The 22500-nt window shown below is 43.9% G+C and overlaps 2 protein-coding genes across 3 annotated transcripts in view; one reads left to right on the forward strand and one right to left on the reverse strand.

Moving 5' to 3' along the window:
• Nucleotides 1–3007: 3007 nt before the first annotated feature.
• LOC135109695 (uncharacterized) overlaps nucleotides 3008–22500 on the reverse strand; it is a 40154-nt gene continuing 20661 nt past the window's right edge. Inside the window, exon 3 of the mRNA XM_064021260.1 lies at nucleotides 3008–4005. Coding sequence (XP_063877330.1) covers nucleotides 3183–3920 — 738 coding nt within the window. The 5' untranslated portion in view covers nucleotides 3921–4005 and the 3' untranslated portion in view covers nucleotides 3008–3182. The remainder of the gene's footprint in view (nucleotides 4006–22500) is intronic.
• LOC135109692 (inactive dipeptidyl peptidase 10-like) overlaps nucleotides 7442–22500 on the forward strand; it is a 160771-nt gene continuing 145712 nt past the window's right edge. The window contains exon 1 of one of the 2 annotated variants that reach the window (XM_064021250.1): nucleotides 7442–7748. The gene's annotated coding sequence lies outside the window, so the exon portion shown is untranslated. The remainder of the gene's footprint in view (nucleotides 7749–22500) is intronic. The other variant, XM_064021251.1, reaches the window with a different exon arrangement.

Raw genomic sequence — 22500 nt, forward strand, 5'->3', positions numbered from 1 at the left:
GGGTTACAGTGCCATCAGAGCGTCACGGGGGGAGCAGCCAGCAGCCTCAGCACGCACAGCTCGCAGCGGCACTGGCAGCATGACACCCAGGTAATCAGAAATCTTTTCAACATCACATCCTAATGAATTTCCAGGTGTGCGATCTGAAGGTAGTTCCTCCTTGATGCCTTCAGTATGTACACGTAGCGAGCCGTGAGGGGGAAGGGGGACGCAGCACCACCACTTGGTTGGGCTTTCCCGGACCCTGGAAGGATCCCAGCAGCGTGTAGGACGAAAAATCTCCAGCCACATTCCCGAGTTTGACTTTGAAGTCTCTGAACCGGTTAACAAGAGAACGGCCACCATTGTGAGCCATCAACAGCACCTCAGAAATGACGCGCTCAGCACCCAGATCCACCAGGAACCAGCATTTTCCTGCCATGCACTCCGTAACGGCAGATTGTGATACAAGACCGTTGTAGACACCGTCCACCAGGTTCTCTGCTACTCTCACTTTATCCACACTTCCGGTGGAAGTAATGGAGGCGTGGGTGGCAAAGTCCGGGCGTCTGTTAGTGTAGCACAAGAGGGCGCCATCTGGCTGCGAGGGCTGGTACGAGCCTGACACGATGAGGGATGAGAGCAGACATTGGAGGGGCTGGGCGAGGCACCACAGCTGGCACCTGTCGGTCATCATGCAAGTTGAGCCACACAGAGTCAGAGACAAGTTCCTGCTGTCCAGAACTACACTTCTAATGAGCCAAGTTGACTCGACCATGACCCGCCTCCACATCACCATATCCCCTCCTTCACTGGTTCGGAGCACGGTCGTCGTCCCCCACAGCATCGCCCAAACCCACACCGTCGTCAGTCTCATGTCGCAGCACCTCACGGAGTTGATTACGTACAGCGGAGCGAATGCCACTGTCTGCCGCCGCTTCAAGACGCGTTCTGAATGCCACGGAGGGCTTCATCACCTGTCAAGGCGGGAAGGCAGCAAATCAATGGTGTAGTTTTCAGGGACATTATTTCCTCCGTTTGTCAAAGAGCATAACAAACAGCATTCCTTTGTCCTCTGCTGCCGTCCTCACCATGACGGACCAAACCTGCGCCAATGAGAGAGCGTCACCCTTCCACCACCAGACTTCGGCGGAAGGGAAGAACAAAAGAGAAGAGGACCTCGGTGAGGGCAGCAATCCACACTGCCCCGACACTCAGCCAACTCCGGAAGCCAGACGAAATACCCAGGATTTTTGTTTCATACACTGTACGAGATAAAGATTCCCATGACAAGCAGCCAAGATAAAGATGCGGCACCAGAGGTTGCGCCATACCGTGTACAGGCAGCGAGTGTGTGCATGATACGACTTGAATGCAGTCTCTGTTGTTCATCTTGCGCAGTGAGAAATAACCCAGAAGTCAGCAAGGAAGCCAGTGAGAAGTAACTCAGAAATCAGCAAGGAAGGTGAGGCGTGACGTGAACACCTGGGTACGTTTCCTCGGAATATTATTATTAATTTTGAAAATGCAATCCGCTCTAACGAACCCCGTTAGCCGTAAACCATCACATAGGTTTCATTTATATATCTTATTAAGCCTATCTGCAACTTTCGGTAATGCTCCTCTGGGTGACGGAGCCTCACCCAGGGGCCGTCCGGATGTGAACTGCGCGGTACTGTATATGAGCGACACTCTTCCTATGACATCCTAATTCTACTTAAGCATCCACAGTCATACAGACCAACACACTTTTCCGAACCTCCCATCTCTCTCTCTCTCTCTCTCTCTCTCTCTCTCTCTCTCTCTCTCTCTCTCTCTCTCTCTCTCTCTCTCTCTCTCTCTCTCTCTCACATATACACTGATGGGTACGTACCTGTTCCTTTGGTGAGATCACGTGTAATCAATACCTTCACAATCACCACCAGAATGACACAGTGCGACTCTTTACCCTCCTGAAGAAAGAAAAGTTTCAGCCTACAAAGAGCGCGTGATCGCTGCCATACGTTACTCCAGCACCTGCCATTAGACGGCGCCGCCCTGGTAACCCCAGGCGGCGGGCACAGTACACACACACACACACACACACACACACACACACACACACACACACACACACACACACACACACACACACACACACACACACACACACACACATACATCTTGGTTGGTTTACATGGGTCACTATAATCCTCTTGACCTACAAGTGAATTTCTTCGGTGAAGTAGAAATGCTTAACTTTGATAATTGTGACTAGTTTTAAGATTACCATCATTACCACATCAGTACTTGAAAGAGGCACCGTGAGTAAATCCGTATTGGAGGAGGAATCCAGAATATTTACGTTTTATTTCCTTAGTATATCAACTGAAAATTTCGTACCTCAACTCTTTGTTAAATCAGTTTCCAAGAGACTGGGAGCTCCTTGCCACCTGTGTCTGATAGGGAAGCACCGATTGACACACCTACACATGCACGCATAAACGCATACAAACGCATGCACTTACACACACACACACACACACACACACACACACACACACACACACACACACACACACACACACACACACACACACAACCCGTAAGGCTGGAGGAAAGAAAAGCAGGTAAAAAAATGAGTTACTCGTGCTCAAGCAAAACTTGCATCTTCAAAGATCTGCTTTTATTTAGAATAAATGACGGTTACATTTTCACACACATTATTTGCAGGTAACTGACAATACGTACAAGTGCAGACAGATTTAGAATTTAAACAAATAACTACGACAGATAAATTAAGCATACTATCTACGAAGGTATGTACTTTTGGACTTTGTATTTGTGTTACTGAACTGATGATAAATGCACATTTCCATACTGCCACTACTGCTTCTTAGGAGTTAGCTGCAGCCGCCACACGGTGCTGGCGGCGGCGTGCGCTGGTATTTCACAAATTGCCTCGAGTCGTGTTAAAACATAACAGTTCTTTGGTGACCTTCACGGTCTTAGAAATAATTGTTGTACATAGGTATGTTGTATATCAGTATTCTCTTGAAATTATCGTCAGCAAGTCACAGTATAAGGCTTCTTTAAGAAACACGAAATTCATAATCTTGTCTCTTTTTTTCTACATTATTCTTAAATGGGTCACACACAGGTCACACACCGCGAACTCTTGAACAGAAAGAAAACTGGCAAATATCACCTCTCGAGGCGCGGCACTAGCGTATCTCCAGGTGAGATATCTGCAGCCTGCCTTCAGTCATCCTCTGTATGGACACGTAGCGGCCCACGAGGGGGGCTGAGGGGCGTATCACCACCACTTGGCTAGTATTTCCCGGACCCACGAAGGTTCCCAGCAGAGTATATGACGTAAAGTTCCCCGTCTCTTGTATATCCCCGACTCGCACTTCAAGGTCTTGAAACCAATGCCTGGCAAGATCAGTGGGCTGAGCTATCAGCAGCACCTTAGACACCCTGCGAGGGACTCCCAGGTCCACCAGGAACCAGGCCGTGGCATTATCTGATACAATAATAGAACTTTGCATCACGTTCCAGTTGTAGATGCCGTCCACCAGGTTCTCCTTCGGTCTGGTGTCATCGTATCTCTGGGAAGAAAAGATGGAGGATCCCACAGCGAAATCTGGCCGTCTGCTGGTGTAGCACAGGCGGATGTCGTTTAGCTCCAAGGGTTGGTACGACCCCGACACGACGAGGGACGTGAGCAGGCACTCACCGGGCTGGACGAGGCACCACAGCTGGCACCATTTCACACGCGTGCACTCTGCGCCACACAGGACCAGGCTCGACAAGCTCTTCGTCTCCCTATCGACTTTGCTGAACCAAGAAGACTCCACCAGAACGCGTCCAAACATCACCATGTCCACGCCTCCGATGGCCCGCAGCAATGCCGCCCACGCCCACAGCATCGCCCACGCCCACACAGTCACCAGCCTCATGTCGCCTCCGTACTTGAGGAGGGTAAAGCCTCTTCTGGTGCAGAGTCTCGGTGCCGCCTGCCCCGCGAGGCATTGTTCCCGCCTCCTGAAAGTGGCTTTGTGTAGCGGCGAGACATTGACAAACCATCCATAGACGTATTCTTTCTTCGCGGCGGCCAAGAAGTGGCGATGAAGACCGTATCATTAAGGTGCTCCGTTGCCATGAAACGCCACCCACAACTCCCTGCCAGCCCACACGGATTACACACACTTAACAGGCCGCCGTGAAAGTCATGAAAGTCCTAAAGTCTCCGTGTCCTGTGTTCCCTACCGGTGGTCTTGTGTGGCCTGTGTGCCCTCTGTGACCTTCAGTCTTCTGCTGCGTTGAAAGCCTGCACAGCGTCACCAGGGAAAAGACGCTACGAAAATGCTGTGAGCCCCATCCTAAAACTCTTTATCATCTCTCCCCCCCACTCCACCCCTCTCTCTCTCTCTCTCTCTCTCTCTCTCTCTCTCTCTCTCTCTCTCTCTCTCTCTCTCTCTCTCTCTCTCTCTCTCTCTCTCTCTGTTTCAACAGACGCGTCATTCACAACTTGGACAAACAATTCATTAGACATTTCAAACATAGTTGACTTTCCACACACACACACACACAAACACCTTGCGACGAAGTAAAAAAAATGTTACTGCTCCTCTCCCTATTTCCACCAACTCCCTTCCATCTTTCCTCCCCTCTCTCCCTCCATCTCTTTCCTCCATCCATCCTCCTCCCTCTCTCTCTCTCCCTTCCATCGCACTATCGATTGAAACCTTATCGTTATCACTAAGAAACTAAGCTACACTGATATCAAGAATGGTAGATAACGGCTGCAATTTACAATAACACCAACAGTAGTAGTAGTAGTAGTAGTAGTAGTAGTAGTAGTAGTAGTGATGGTGGTGAAAGCAGTAGTAGCAGTCTCTCTCTCTCTCTCTCTCTCTCTCTCTCTCTCTCTCTCTCTCTCTCTCTCTCTCTCTCTCTCTCTCTCTCTCTCTCACTGTTGCTCGGGTCACTCCCCACTTCCTTTTCCCCTACATCTCCTCCTCCTCCTCCTCCTCCTCCTCGTCACCGCCATCCAATCTTGCTTGCGGTGTTTCAATGTTTCCAAGCTGCCTGTTCTCCCACGGGCTACTGATTTTCTTATTCTTGCCGGTTTATTTGGTGGAGGAACGAGGAGGAGGAGTAACACGAGGAGAAAGGAGAAAGGAGGAGGAGGAGGAGGAGGAGGAGGAGGAGATGGAGGAGGAGGAGGAGGAGGAGAAGGAGGAGGAGGAGGAGGAGGAGGAGGAGGAGGAGGAGGAGGAGGAGGAGGAGGAAATAAAATAAAATTAAGAATTAAGTTTCCCTTTGTCGCTTTCTTTGTTCCCACACAACTTACTATCTCTCTCTCTCTCTCTCTCTCTCTCTCTCTCTCTCTCTCTCTCTCTCTCTCTCTCTCTCTCTCTGTTTCTAACGACTGTGTGTTCCTGAGGGAATGGGCAATAAAGTGATATATGGGCACGAAGTTGTGCGTGCGCACTTGCACATGCACTGGAGAAAACGAGGCCACACGCGCATACGCACGCGCACACACACGCGCACGCACGCACACACGCACGCACGCACGCACGCACACACACACACACACACACACACACACACACACACACACACACACACACACACACAAAGACAGAGAGAGAGGGGGTAAGGAAAGACTATTAATTGAAAGCAGTTTTTGAGGGTCAGAACGAGAGAAAAATAAACACGAATTTCTCTCTCTCTCTCTCTCTCTCTCTCTCTCTCTCTCTCTCTCTCTCTCTCTCTCTCTCTCTCTCTCTCTCTCTCTCTCTCTCCCAACACGTACCTTTTCCCGTACAGCCTCTCCCAAGGGCCAGCATTCCCATCCTTGCTACAATTCCTCACCGCTAATCCCGCAAGACTCAAGACAAATAACCCCCACTGATGCACTTCCCTCAAAACAGTAACTACGTGGGCGCTTTGGAGGATCAATTAACAAATATAATAGAATCTTGATCCTTCTTCACCAGCCCTTTACCTGCTAGTGACGCAATGACACCTGCTTACTGAGTGACTGACTTTTACTGCACGAAAATAAAACCGCAGATGATGAAAGATTTGAATTACTCCATCACTTGTTTTGCCGTCAGCGGTGTTTAAACTTTCCATCAATGACTTTATTAATAGTCTAACTTGGATTGGTGAAGTAAGTGTTTGTGGCGTGCCTGAACATGACTTGCCCTTTGGATTAGAGCTTAACGAAAAAGGAAGGGGCGCAGCAAAGTTCATTCACGTTTCCACAAAGAAGCAAGATTACAGAGAGAGAGAGAGAGAAAAAAAAATCGTTCAGTAACAAAGAAAAGCACAACGAATTTAGAACATGAATACTGAGCGAACATAAAAGGCGAGATTTAAAACCAAGTGGCAAAAGGAGCAGATAAAAGATGCAGGAAAAAAAAATTGGTGTCACGATGTATAGGGACGCCAGACAGGAGACAGAGCGATGAGGTGCGAAAGTTAGCAGGTAAAACTTGGCAGGGATTGGCGGTGTGTTGTGTGTCTGAGAGAAACTTGGGGAAGGGTACTGGGGAGAGAGAGAGAGAGAGAGAGAGAGAGAGAGAGAGAGAGAGAGAGAGAGAGAGAGAGAGAGAGAGAGAAAGAGAGAGAGAGAGAGAGAGTGTGTGTACTATGACAAACCCCAGCAGTATTAATTTGAGTACCACTACATTCTACCTCCACCACACTAGGGAGCGCCGCCCCCATTCGCCCTTGCTACACACACACACACACACACACACACACACACACATACACACACAGAGAGAGAGAGAGCAGGACAACAGGAACAGAGGATGTTAATCGAATTCTAAAAATAAATTAACCCCCCAAAAAAAAAACAGGGAAAGTGCAAGAGGAAAAAGGAGAAAGAAGCAAGATGGGAAATAAAAAGCAAAATGCAAATGCAGGAATACCAACAAACATTGTGAGTGACGAAAAAAAGACGCAAAAAAACGTTACGGCTGAGGCAGGACGGCACGTTATGTCTATCTTACGAGAGAGAGAGAGAGAGAGAGAGAGAGAGAGAGAGAGAGAGAGAGAGAGAGAGAGAGAGAGAGAGAGAGAGAGAGAGAGAGAGAGAGAGAGAGAGTTGAGACGAGACGAGACACGGAAATATATAGCGGTAAAAGAAATGAAAAGGAGGCAAAGAAAAGAAAGAAAGGAGAACGACCGAGGGATGTGGTAAGAGAGAGGGAAGACGGGAGAGAGAGAGGGTGGGTGACGGGTGAGAGATAGGAAGGAGGGAAGGAGAGAGGGAGGGAAAGAGGGAGGACGGGTGGAGGGATGGGAAGCAGAGAGAGCAAGAGAAGGGGGAGGGGTACGGGAGGAGAAAGGAGGGGAGAGATGGAAGGGAAGGAGGAGCCAGAGAGAGAGAGAGAGAGAGAGAGAGAGAGAGAGAGAGAGAGAGAGAGAGAGAGAGAGAGGCGGCGGCACCACAGCCTGGACGCCTCTCATACCTGTTGGTTACCTCGCACGGCACGCGGCTCTCGCTCTCCGCTCCTGGGCCCCGCCTGTCGGCCTCCCTGGCTATCGGGAATCCCTGCCTCGGGGCCCCTAGCTATCGGGAAGCCTTCGGTCCGGGTCCTCAAGTTAGCGTGGACTCGACCCTCCCGGCCGGCAGGGGTACCAAGCTCTCGAGATCCCTGACCTTAGCTCTCTACCCCTCCCCGTGACGATCCGTCGGGAACCAATCAGGTGTCTCCCTCTATCCCCCCTTCCCCCTGCGGTCTGGGTCAGTGAGTGGCGAGGCAGTAAGTGTGGCGGTGAGATATAGGGCGGCTGTGATAGAGTCAGACAGGCACCAGCAGCTAGCGGCTCTAGACTATATTCCACGCTCGGCTGCAGGGACTATGTAGCGCCTGTGTGTCCGTCTCGCTGCCTGCCTGTCTGTCTGTCCGCCTGTCTGTTAACGTCGCCACCAGTGAAGGACGTGACGCGAACGTGATTTGAACCAGTGCAAAAGAAATCAAATACAGTGCAGTGATTCTTATGTTTTTCGTTCTTTTCCGTAAACACTTTGTTGTTTACCTCACAGGGAGTATGTGTTTGTTGTGGTGCTTTGTGTTCTTATGTGGGTGAGGGCGTGGGTGAAGGAGTGGGTGAAGGAGTGGGTGAAGGAGTGGGTGAGGGAGTGGGTGAAGGAGTGGGTGAGGGAGTGGGTGAGGGAGTGGGTGTGAGTGTGGGTGAGGATGTAGGAGGAAACTGTATTAAGGGTGTGATATTGTGTGGGATGGGAGAGGAGGAAATTAAAATTGCAGTAGTAGTAGTAGTAGTAGTAGTAGTAGTAGTAGTAGTAGTAACACTAGAGGCTGTAGTAATAATAGTAGTGGTGGCTGTGGTGATGTTGACAGCAATAATTTAATAGTAGGGAAGGGAGTGGAAATGGTGGTGGCAGTGTTGGTGGTGATGGTTGCGGTGGCGGAGCAGCAGCTATGAGGAGTCTCCGGGGTGTGATCGAGGTGACAGAGGGGGAGTTATTAGCCTCTGTGTGATAGTGGTGTTGATGACAGGTGCACCGTGTTGGCAGTGGTGCCGCGACGCTGGTGGTGGCGGTGCTGGTAGTTGTGGTAGTGGTGGTGCTGGTGGTGCTGGTGACGGCTAACAGTAATGGTGGTGAATGTTGTTAATGGTGATAATAAAAAAAAGACAATGATACTGACATTAAACGTACACATTTTAAGATATAACAACATACATATATTCATTTAATTCACCACCAACCACCACAACCACTACTGTGTTCTAACTAACGTGACTTGTTTCCACTACCGCTGCTGCTGTTGTTACTACTACGTAATGCTGGTTATCACCTTTTGAGTTGTGATTTTGATTCGAAACGTATTAACCGCCATTATATTACTTCTACTACTAATACTAATACTAACACTATTATTACTACTACTACTACTACTACTACTACTTTTACTACTAACACTACAACAAATGATGATGATGATGATAATAATAATAATAATAATAATAATAATAATAATAATAATAATAATAAAAGTAATAGTAATAATAATAATAATAATAACAACAACAACAACAACAAAAACAATAGAAAACTTGTATAAATAATTAGCACAATCCAAAAATACACAACACAACAATAAACACATTAATTTTTCTCCTTCCCCCTTTCCTTCACTCATTCACCCTCCCTGCCCCCACCCCTCTTATCACCCCCTCATCTTCCTCCTCAAAAAAGTTCAAAGGCCTTAAAGGGGGACAGAAAGGGGCAGGAAAGGGGGAGTTATGGGGTCAATCTATCGACTGTTCAGTGTATAGAGTGACTGGCAGTGACTGACTTGAGGAGGGGGTGGTGGAGGTGGAGGTGGAGGTGGTAGTGGTGATGGTGGTGGGTGATTCCTGCTGTTGACATTGCCGAGAGAGAGAGAGAGAGAGAGAGAGAGAGAGAGAGAGAGAGAGAGAGAGAGAGAGAGAGAGAGAGAGAGAGAGAGTAATCCTAGGAAACATTTCTCTCGCTTCCAGACAAGACACTAATGTATTCGGTCTCGATTTGTCCTCAGGTAGATGCTCAGGAGAGAGAGAGAGAGAGAGAGAGAGAGAGAGAGAGAGAGAGAGAGAGAGAGAGAGAGAGAGAGAGAGAGAGAGAGAGAGAGAGAGCAGGTGACAGGGAGATAATGGTGGTGATGAACACAATTCAACTGGAGGGGAGAAAGAGAGAGAGAGAGAGAGAGAGAGAGAGAGAGAGAGAGAGAGAGAGAGAGAGAGAGAGAGAGAGAGAGAGAGAGAGAGAGAGAGAGAGAGAGAGAGAGAGAGAGAGAGAGAGAAGGAAAGGAATAATGATAAGAGGAAAAAATAGGTCACAGGGAAGAAGGAAGAAAAGTCAAGGGATGAGGGGAAGTTAGGAAGGAAATGAGGACATTACATGAAGAAAAGGAAGAGAAAAAGGAGGAAGAATGTGATGATAATTTAGGGTGAGTAAGAAGGAGAGGAGAAAAATGAAAAACAGGTGGAAGAAAGACTGGGAGATGATAAAGAGTGAGTGATAAGCGGGACAAAGTAAAGCCAGTACGATTAAGTTTAGTAATGTTATAGAATAGAGGGAGAGAGAGGAAGGGAAAGAAAAAAAAAAGAAAGAGGAATAGGAAAATGGAACACGGTGATAAAAATTCCTGCATGCAAAGATGAATGAATAAAAACAAGGATAAGGGAGGGAACCAAAGATGAAAAAGAAAAAAGTATACATAACAAACAAAGACCACCGCAGAAAAACAGTGGCAGGATGGAAAAAAGTAATGAAGATGAATGAGAAAACATGAATAAAAAGAACAACCTGGAAAAATGCAAAGCCATAAACCACAAAGGGGAGAAATTTAGCTAAAAAAAAAAAGGACGTAAAAAATTGAAGCAGCGATGGAAGGACAGGGAGGCAGGCAGGGTGACGTAGGGTGAGGCAGGGTGAGGGAGGAGCACCAGCCCACACTACGCTCTTATCACCCTTAATAGATGCGTCGATCCTATCACATGACGCCCCCTAAAAGCTAAAAATAAAGGAACACCTAGTCTAAATGCACGCCTCGGACTGAAAAGACGCCGCGTGGGAGACTCGGGGAATGCTGGGGTGTTTTTTTTTTTATTGTCAAATTTCATGGTGTTTTCTAATATTTTCTTTCTCATAATGGTAATAATTGATAATGACACTACTGCCTCTTCTGTTATCACTATAATTGTTGTATCTACTGCCACTACTGCGAGAACACTACTATTGCTGCTACTAATACTATTACTTCTACTACGACTATTGCAACCAATACTACGGCTATTATTGATTCTGCTATTATTACAACAACAACAACTACTACTGTACTGCTACTGCTACTACTACTACTACTACTACTACTACTACAGCTACGTACTTCTGTTTCCACTACTACTACTACTACTACTACTACTACTACTACTACTACTATTACCACCACCACCACCACCACCACCACCACCACTACTACTAGAACATAAGAAATAAGGGAAGCTGCAAGAAGCGACCAGGCTTACACGTGGCAATCCCTGTATGAAATATATCTACCTATTTCCAGCTATCATCCCCATCCATAAACCCGTCTAATCTTCTACTACTACTACTACTACTACTACTACTACTACTACTAATAATAATAATAATAATAATAATAATAATGTTAATAATGTACCTAATCTTCAAGGGATTATTCATTCATACAAACTGAATCAGGAACTCCAACATGAATATATGCATGCACGTACGTGTATTAAATAGAGAGCATGAATATCCAGCAAATGTAATGGAAAAATAAGTATGTTTACAGAGGAGGAATTATTTCTTCTCTTACCTCACGCACCTAAACGGTCTACAAAATACATAGAAAGGAATTCACCGTAAAAAAAAAAAATAATAATAAAAAACTAATTAAAAAACGGGACGAGGCAAACAGCATCGGTTTATGAAGTAATGAAATCTGTAAAAGCTGTCGAGGAAATTTTATATTGGTATTTTAAAGTTTTAGATTTCGATATCAATTTCAGAATAAATATATATCTTTCCTCCCGATACTTTTGTTTCTCTCTCTCTCTCTCTCTCTCTCTCTCTCTCTCTCTCTCTCTCTCTCTCTCTCTCTCTCTCTCTCTGCTCACTAGTATTGAAAGGAAAGATACATTGATAAGAGATGTGTGTGTGTGTGTGTGTGTGTGTGTGTGTGTGTGTGTGTGTGTGTGTGTGTGTGTGTGTGTGACAGTCATCTAGTCCTATAAGTAATTATGAGGACTTAATGACCAGTTAGAGACTATTAAGATGAAGTTAGAAAGTCTCTCTCTCTCTCTCTCTCTCTCTCTCTCTCTCTCTCTCTCTCTCTCTCAGTGAGTAATGTAATTAAAGGGAATGGATGAGAGAGAGAGAGAGAGAGAGAGAGAGAGAGAGAGAGAGAGAGAGAGAGAGAGAGAGAGAGAGAGAGAGAGAGAGAGAGAGAGAGATGCAAGGCGGGGAAGGGAAATGGAGACTTTGTCTGAGATAAAAGGGAGACAGAAGAAGGATAAAGAGCGACAGAGAAAGATAAAAAAAGAAAAATGCACAGAAAGGAAGAATAATGAGAGAGAGAGAGAGAGAGAGAGAGAGAGAGAGAGAGAGAGAGAGAGAGAGAGAGAGAGAGAGAGAGAGAGAGAGAGAGAGAGAGAGAGAGAGAGACGGAAGGAGGAGCTATATAAAGATAAAAAAAATTTACCTAAAGGTCATGGACATATTTTTACATTAATTTAGAAAACAATTTTATAAATTCACGAGAGAGAGAGAGAGAGAGAGAGAGAGAGAGAGAGAGAGAGAGAGAGAGAGAGAGAGAGAGAGAGAGAGAGAGAGAGAGAGAGAGAGAGAATACTCCCACGGCAGTAATTAATCTGCATATCAGGTTTTTCTCTTCAATTCTTTGTGCATATTTGAAAGTAGGAGGAGGAGGAGGAGGAGGAGGAGGAGGAGGAGGAGAATACACATGAGGACGAAAAAGGAGAGGGAGAGAGCGATGAGAGACCACAGGAAGGAGAATAAAGGAGGGAGGAAAGTAGGAGGAGAAGGAGTTTATGTGTTCCTAATGAGTAAAGTTGTGGCGCTTCACCCCAGCCTTCTTTCTCTCTCTCTCTCTCTCTCTCTCTCTCTCTCTCTCTCTCTCTCTCTCTCTCTCTCTCTCTCTCTCTCTCTGTTCGCTTTCTTCTCATATTTTTTTCTTTTTCTACATTCTTTTGTTCCCCGTTCTCCTCAATTTTTGTTTTTTTATCGCCTCTTTTCACCTTTCCTCTTCCTTCTTCCATTACTGTTTTTCCCCTTTTCCTCTTTCTCTACTTTTTCTCTCCGCCTCGTATTTATGTTTCTTCTCCTCGCTTATTTACTCTACATAATAAAATATTTCCAAGAACGTAAATTATTCTCACACACAAAGAAAGAAAAAGTGAAAAAAAAAAAAAATAGAACAAGAATAAATCCACACGCGGTAATTTATGAAGCAATTAAACCCGAACATAACTAAGGCCACGCGCTGTGCCTTATTATCTCACAACAATTACCCTTTCACTTCATTTTCTGCCGGGAGGAGAGTGTCGCAATCTTTATATTCTGTCTGTGTCACTATATTACAAGAACGACAATGAAATAACTCTGAGTAATTGTAATAAGTTCTCTCTCTCTCTCTCTCTCTCTCTCTCTCTCTCTCTCTCTCTCTCTCTCTCTCTCTCTCTCTCTCTCTCTCTCTCTCTCTCTTTAAGCAGCAACACTATGATCTTTGCAAGGGAGGGTACGGTTCACCTTCCAAATGTTCCCTGTGTTTTAAATATTCAATGTCTAAAAGTAGCGTGCCTGTGTGTGTCCCTTTGTGCCTTCCTCTTTATACCTGGCGACGCGAGACCTTGAGAGCAGTGACATTGTTAAGTTATTATTGGACATTATACGAATTTAAGATAGTACTGCACACAACACACAACGCACACACACACACACACACACACACACACACACACCACTCAACACCCACACACATTTTACAAACATACTAATCAAAATCTATCTTTTTTTTCCACAGATATTGAACTAAAATTAGCTATTCAAACTGTGAGTACACGAGCGTTCACGTCCACACCGGCCACTAGATACACCTACACACCTTTATAAATGCAACAGCAACTTGATACACCCACACACCTTTATGAATACACCAGCCATTAGCTAGTACTCGAGTCTTTCACGCTAACAGAACCCAACACATCGATGCACAGGGAAGTGTCATCGATACGCAACACTTTTCCTAAGCCATAAATCAATAAATAATAAGTAGGAGTAGTAGATGACAAGAGTGTTAAGACAGTATATGACAAAAGTGTGGAGACAAACAAAAAGAGTGTACGGGAGAGTGTAAGTGTACTGGAGCGGACAACAGTACCTAAGTAAACAATAACACGAACAAAAACAAGAGACACTGTGCTACACACAGCTCGCCACCACACACCACACACCACACAGCCACCACACTCCACAACCACACGAGATACACACACCACACACCCCACACATTCCACAACCCACACGACCACCACACACCACACAAAGCGGCAGGGGACCACGAAAAGAGTTGAAACTTGAGCCACGAACACACAGAAGCAGTGAACTTGACCATCCCGCAAGTTCAAGAAAAAAAAAAAAAAAAAAAAATATATATATATATATATATATATATATATATATATATATATATATATATATATATATATATATATATATATATATATATATATATATATATATATATATATATATATATATATATATATATATATATATATATATATATATATTTCGTGAAATATAAATTAATGAAATATGAAAATGTGAGAACAACACATGTAAATGTAATCATGATTCATAAAAATTAAGAATGCAATATTACAAAAGTGTCGAAATTACCAAATTATTCAAAAATGTGTTCGTATGCTGCTTATATTTTTCTTATAAGAAAAGAAAAAGAAGAAATGAAACTGTCATATATAAAATTATTTTGAAAATTATAGCAAATAAATATAAAAGGCAAGATGATAACTCATTATATTTACTTAAAATTATCTTATAATGCTTCATAATTAAGAAGTAAACAATGTTTTATCGGTAATGATAATATGAATGAAAACAAATATGTCCTTATTTCAACAAAAAAAAAAAAATACTGCTGAAGCAAATGATTGATTTTCTACAGCTAGGTAAAAGTTATATATATATATATATATATATATATATATATATATATATATATATATATATATATATATATATATATATATATATATATATATATATATATATATATATATATATATATATATATATAACGAAAATCGCAGCCTCGAGGTAACAGTCTTACATATTTTGTCTTATATGCAAATTTTGAAATATTATGGAGACATGAATTCCCAAACATGCTAATTGTATATTCAAATAAAGGCAAGTTTCGTCTAACTTTCTCTCTCTCTCTCTCTCTCTCTCTCTCTCTCTCTCTCTCTCTCTCTCTCTCTCTCTCTCTCTCTCTCTCTCTCTCTCTCTCTCTTTGTGTGTGTGTGTGTGTGTGTGTGTGTGTGTGTGTGTGTGTGTGAGCACGTATGAGAGAGCAACTTATTTTTTTTAATATTTTGATAAAAGGGAGTCTCACAAGATTTGCTGACATTAAACAAAATTCTGTTCACATGAATCAAAGGACTTAATGAAATATTACTGAACCATTACCACTACCTCCACCACCACCATTACTGCTGCAGCTGCTGCCACTATTACAACAACTACTACTACTACTACATTATTCTTGACATCTCTTACTGTAATAAGTGCTACTACAACGTACTACTAATACTTCTACTACTACTACTATTACTAGCAAAAACAACAGCAGCAGCAACAATAACAAAAACAACAACAACAACAACAACAGTAATAATAACAAAAGATCATATTATGCAACAAAAAAACAAAAAATCCAAAATTATACACTGTAGTAAGATAAAACATTACTGCCAAAACATTACAGAAATAAACGGAAAAAATCGAAATCTCACAAGAACAAAACGAGCAGAAAATCATACAAAAGGAAAAAAAAAGAAAAAGAGAAAAAGGAGGGGACAGCAAATTATAGTAACCACCCACGCGTCAACACCATAATTCACAATCAATAACACGACCAGCGCGTCACCATTCAGTTCAGGGCTAAAAGTAGAATAACATGTACTACCCACTTGTGTGTGTGTGTGTGTGTGTGTTTGTGTGTGTGTGTTTATATGCACACGAGAAGAGGTAGAAAATTTACACCTGTTCTTTCATATATATTGTCTTTATCATCTTTTTTTTTGTTTTTGTTTTTTTTAATGTGTATATGAAGAAAGGAAAGCGACGAAAAAATTGATTGAAAAAAATTGATAGGATAGAATTTCTCCTCTTCTTCCTCCTCCTCCTCCTCCTCTTCCTAGTTCAATTTTTCTCCTTATATGTATTGTTGCTCTTATTTCCTCTTTCTTTTACTTTTGATCTCTCTCTCTCTCTCTCTCTCTCTCTCTCTCTCTCTCTCTCTCTCTCTCTCTCTCACTTTGGTTACCGTTGTGGCATTTCCTCTCTCTCTTTTTTTTTCCCTCTGGCATGATGAGCGTAACGAAATGTGTCCACCACTGAACGAACGTTTCCAAAATCCTTATTGACATTTCACATTGTTTCGACCGTATTAATTTGCTCTTGGGATTTTTGGTCCTGCGAGATGGATTGGGATGAAAAACAAAATGCATATTGATATATTCTCTCTCTCTCTCTCTCTCTCTCTCTCTCTCTCTCTCTCTCTCTCTCTCTCTCTCTCTCTCTCTCTCTCTCTCTCTCTCTAGGGTAAGATGATGGTCTTCCTTCTATACTTTGATGACTTCGCGGAGGAGGAGGAGAAGGAGGAGGAGGAGGAGGAGGAGGAGGAGGAGGAGGAGGAGGGGACAAGGAAACATAGCTCTTGTTAGTTTATGCCTTAGGGGAAGGGACAAGAGAGAGAGAGAGAGAGAGAGAGAGAGAGAGAGAGAGAGAGAGAGAGAGAGAGAGAGAGAGAGAGAGAGAGAGAGGAATGACGCAAGAGGAAGGCTGGCGGAAAAAGAGAATGTTTGGGCAAGAGGAGCGAGGAGATTATTGGAAAGTGACCAGCAAATACACCATTATTGTTCGTCTGCCCGTGGTGATGTACCGCCGCCATTACTGCCACCACCACCACCACCACCACCACCACCACAACCACTACTACTACTATAACCGTTGACGTGACACTATTACTACCACCACCATTTCTATCACCACTATTACCACCACCTTCACTATTACTACCACTTCACCATTACCATCATCACTACTCCCACTGAAGCAAGTCCTACTAACGTCAAGGCCATTACTACTACAATTACCACCACCACCACCACCATTACCGCCACCGACATCACCACCTACACTACTAATACCACCATTCCTTTGACCAGTGCTATCACCACCACCACCACCACGACTACTACCATTGTTGTGATCCCTGCTACCACCACCACCACCACCACCATTATCACACCACAACACCACCATCGTCAGACTAACAGCACCGTGTCACTACCACTACAACCACCACCACCATCACTACTATCACAATTACTACCATCACTGACTCCACTCCTTGGGAACTGACATCTCCATTGGCATTTTTTTTTTTTTCAGCTTATTTTGTTGTTCTCCTCGATCACCATCACCATCACGATTCTTCCCATTACCACCACTATCACCGCCATGTTATCTTTGCTCAGTTGGTCTTACAAAATTAATTATACACGCACCATCACTTATTCAGTTACCAAACACCGCGGCTCACAAAACATTAATTTTTCACAGTGTACAGACCTAACGTTTAAAAAGGTGTTGGTACAGTTCGAGGTTTATAAGATTTTAAAACTAAATGCACAGGAAATATTTATAACAGAAGTGAAAGGTGAAAACTACTTTAAGGTAACTGAAGATTCGATCCCTGAAGTAATGGCAGCAAGGCAAGACCAAAATCCAATGAGCCATAAAGAAGATAGCAAATAAAGAGTCTATCGGCAAACTCTCACTACATCGATAAATACTTTCTCTTCTGTCACTCGGCTAAAAATAAATTCACTGCCACTACTCTACCATACACACCACCACCACCACCACCACCACCACCCCCATCACCGTCGTAACATTTCCGAAACCAGAATCAATGGAATTCATTCAACGCTGCTTCTAAAAGTCATCCTTGCATAATTGAAGTAATGAACACTACTTCCTGCTTCCTCTTCCTCCTCCTCCTCCTCCTCCTCCTCCTTCTCTTCCTCCTCTTCCTCCTCCTCTACCTCTTCCCTTCACTCGTCCATCTCCTCCTCCAATTTTCATCATTTTCTTGGCCTCCTCCTAGCGGTCTGAGAGGGAAAATTGAGGAGGAAGGAAAAGGACACGAAATGAGAGGAAAAAATGAAGGAAAAAAAGGGGGGAGAAAATAAGACTCAGACAAAATTTGCGATATAAAAATAAAAAGAAAAGGATGAAGAAAAATATATTTCAAAATGTTTGTGCGTGTTTTTTTTTTTTAATTTCCACACTCCATGCCGGGGGTTACACACACACACACACATACATACACACACACACACACACACACACACAGACACACACACACACATATGCGGTGACAAAGAAAAAAGAAAAAGAAAAAGGTACATAAGTGGTATCACCAAACACTCTCTCTCTCTCTCTCTCTCTCTCTCTCTCTCTCTCTCTCTCTCTCTCTCTCTCAGTAAAGGGTTCAGGAATTATCGCTTCGAGACCGGTTCGTCACGCTGGTTCACTTCGCTCGTTTCGTTACACGGTGACTCACACATGGGAAATAGTGAAGGCTTCGTGAGTCACTGGTTCGGTGTTTCATTGGATTCGTTATACGGGTTACTCGTTTTCGTCCTTCGGTTTACTGTATTACTTTCGTTATTATTATTATTATTATTATTATTATTATTATTATTATTATTATTATTATTATTATTATTATTATTGCTACTACTACTACTACTACTACTACTACTACTACTACTACTACTACTACTGCTGCTGCTACTACTACTACTACTACTACTACTACTACTACTACTACTACTACTACTACTACTACCACTATTATTATCATTATTATTATTATTATTATTATTATTAATTATTATTATTATTTTTATCATCATTACTGGACTGAATGGCACTAAAGCCAACGAAATAGTGAACGAACGAAGCACAGAGAGAGAGAGAGAGAGAGAGAGAGAGAGAGAGAGAGAGAGAGAGAGAGAGAGAGAGAGGAGGGGGGCACGAGGTGAGGTCGCCATGGTAACGTTCAGGCTTTCTGTGCCCTTTAATCTCCGCTCAGCTGATCCCAGGTCGTGGCGGTGAAATAGCCTTCCTCCGCAGGGCCTTGGAGGAGGAGGAGGAGGAGGAGGAGGAGGAGGAGGAGGAGGAGGAGGAGGAAGATAAATATATGGGTAGAGAAGAGGAAAGTAAATAGTAGGTAAACGAGAGAAAGTAAAGTAAAGGAGGGGGAGGAGGAGGAGGAGGAGGAGGAGGGACAAAAGATGTAGATAAAGATGAAGGAGTAAACAGAGGAGGAAAATAAAGAGTAGATAATTGAGATACAGTATAAGATGAAAAGGAGAAAGCAGAGAAAGAGAAGACTTGGAAGGAAAGAAGAGGGAAGAGGAGGAGGAGGAGGAGGAGGAGGAGGAGGAGGAGGAGGGGGAGGAGGAGGAGGTAGGAAACTTAGTAGGCAAAGGAAAGGAGGATGGGATGAAAGGCACTAGAGGTGACAGGAAGGAAGTAGAATATATGGTGAGGAGAGAGTGGAGGAACGTGGCTGTGGGTAGTGAAGGAGCAGGAGCAGGAGCAGGAGGAGGAGGAGGAGGAGGAGGAGGAGGAGGAGGAGGTAAAAAATGGTAAGGGGAGAAGAAAGAGTAGAGTTAACGAGCATACAGAGAAATGAAAACAAGAGACAAAAGACTGGTAAATGAGTGACGTGAAAAATGAGAAGCAAAATCATTGACAGTGCACCGCGGACCAATTTGAACACAGTGACACCGAAAGGCAAAGGTTAGGCTTAAATATAGCACGTGCTGACTCCACAATACTGAGGCAAGCGTGTGGCGGAAAGATGGTCATAACACAGCTGCGGGGGAGAGAGAGAGAGAGAGAGAGAGAGAGAGAGAGAGAGAGAGAGAGAGAGAGAGAGAGAGAGAGAGAGATACTAACACACAGACAGTCAGACGGACAAAGAAAACGATAACAATATGAAAAACCAAGTGAATATGATATAGAATTTAATAATAATAATACGATATGACACGTACAAAGGACACCACGACCAGGCACACAGGTACGGACAGGTAAACAGCACAGGTGAACACAAAAAACACAAGATCACATAAAAAAAAAAAAAAAAAAACAGAAGAGACGCCTTAGCCCTTATGAAACTAAAACACACATACACACACACACCACTTACCAGAGAAACACACATGATAAACAAACAGTAACAAGTACAGACACAAACAGGTAGGCACGGGAAGTCAGGTAGGCACAACAGGTAAGGAGCGTCTTGTCGGGGAATTCAATTAGAGGTGTAATGAAAAGTAACGACCTACTACTTACGATTCTCTAGCAGTGCTCACGTAAAGTAAATTGCGCAGAAAGATAATGAAGTAGGCGCGCTGATTACCCATTACCTAGGCAGTCAAAGTGTGTAAGGGAGGGACGGACCGCGGGGGAGGGAGGGAAGGATGGGGAAAGGTGAGAAGGAGGGAGAATGGAGTGAGGAAAGAGGGAGTAGGAGATAAAGGAAAAAGTGAATTAAGGTGAGAGGAATGGGGGGGAAAGAGAGAGGAAGGAAGATGTGCGAGTAAAGGAGAGAGGAAGTGAGACGAGGTGAGAGAGAGAGAGAGAGAGAGAGAGAGAGAGAGAGAGAGAGAGAGAGAGAGAGAGAGAGAGAGAGAGAGAGAGAGAGAGAGAGAGAGAGAGAGTATAATCTTTTTAAAATGCTAATAGACTCAGACTGATGACTAACAAAAAGGGGACCAATTATCATGGCAGTTAATGACGGAGGTCCAGCCGTGATTGCCTGAAAGAGAGAGAGAGAGAGAGAGAGAGAGAGAGAGAGAGAGAGAGAGAGAGAGAGAGAGAGAGAGAGAGAGAGAGAGATCAAAAGTAAAATAAAAGAAAAAAGAACAACTGAGAGGATAAGAGGAATATTACATGTCAAAGGAAAAATAGAACGAGGAGGAGGAAGAGAGAGAGAGAGAGAGAGAGAGAGAGAGAGAGAGAGAGAGAGAGAGAGAGAGAGAGAGAGAGAGAGAGAGAGAGAGAGAGAATGACTGTAGTAAATCTGAATCTTGAAGCAGAGCAAACTTTTACATATCTCTCCCCTTCCCCTCCCCCCGTTCTCTCTCTCTCTCTCTCTCTCTCTCTCTCTCTCTCTCTCTCTCTCTCTCTCTCTCTCTCTCTCTCTCTCTCTCTCTCTCTCTCTCTCTCTATCAGGCGCTGTGTTTCCTTATCTGATAATTACGAAGTCCAACCGGGGGGTCTGATTCTCTCAAACAGGTTCTGGCAAGGCTAAGAGAACCGGCAAAAGGAGAGGAAGACAGGAGGAGGAGGCAAGAGGAAAGAGGAGGAAAAGGAGGGGAAGAAGGGATGGAGGCGTCGCGTAAATTGCTGAAGGAAGATGAGGGGAGTGTTGGTGCTGAGAGGGAGGAAAGGAAGGAAAGAAAGGGGGAAAGTGCACGAGGAAGGAAAGAGGAAGGAAGAGGAAAGTGAGGGGAGGAGGAGGGAAAAATGGATAAAGGTGAAGATTAGGTGAGGAAAACAGGGTACAGCATGGATAGGAGGGAGAAGAGGGTTAGAGGAAGGGAAGAGGAAGGAACATGATAGTGATAGTGAGGGGAAATGGAGGGGGGATAGAGGGTGAAGGTAAAAAAACTCGGTAGGAATGAATGCATGAAGGAATGTATGAATAGGAGAGAGAGGAAGAGAGATGGAAAAGTGAGGATTGGTTAGGAAGAAAATGACAAGGTATGGATGCAAGATGGAGGAGCATTGGATAACTAAGAATGAAGCAGAGTATGGGTACAGAGGGAGGAAGAAAGCTGGGTGACTACGTAAGAAAAAGTAGAATGTATGAATAGACAAGAAGTGTTGAGTAACCGAGAAAAGGAGTAGCAAGGAAAATAGCGGGGAAATTAATGAAACAAAACGAAGCAGGTAGGGACGGAAGAGGAGGAAGAGGACGATCAGAAAACATTGAAGACTAAAGAAAAGGAGTAATGTGGAATAAAAACAAACAAACAAACAAACCAAAACACAATAATACACAATGAAATAACATGCACCACTCAAACTACAAACACAACACACCTTTGCTAATCTTACTCTGACGTTTCACTTCAGCAGGAGACAATGCGCGGGGACACGAGGCAGTGTGATGATGGAAAAAGGGATCAGTGAATTTTAAACACAAGCAGAGGGAGTTAAAAGCACTGTTAAGTTTGCAAAAAGGGCGCGGAAGGCGATTAGACCCCGTTAGTGTGCTGGAAATAGCGTGTGTGAGGGTGAGGAAGCACGGGATAACTTTCACACCATTGGTAAAGTTTCAGACATGTGGAACTTTACCCAACATTAAACTTTAAGAGCTGGGGACCCATTTAAGGCAATTAGACACCTTTACAGCCCATTATAAAGCCATAAGGAACAGCTGTAAACTTTTATGGAGCAATGGATGCCAGTTAGGAGGCAAGATGAGAGGCGGGGGAAACACTGGAATGCATTAAAAAGAGAGTGTGAACTTCTAGAGGCGTAAGTAAGGAGGTTTTATTGAAGTATGGGTAACGTTAGGGGTCATTACAGGCTTATGTGACACAGCTTCAGAGAGTTGATTAAGG

The sequence above is a fragment of the Scylla paramamosain genome, chromosome 19 (genome assembly GCF_035594125.1).
Source record: "Scylla paramamosain isolate STU-SP2022 chromosome 19, ASM3559412v1, whole genome shotgun sequence".
Lineage (NCBI taxonomy): Eukaryota > Metazoa > Arthropoda > Malacostraca > Decapoda > Portunidae > Scylla > Scylla paramamosain.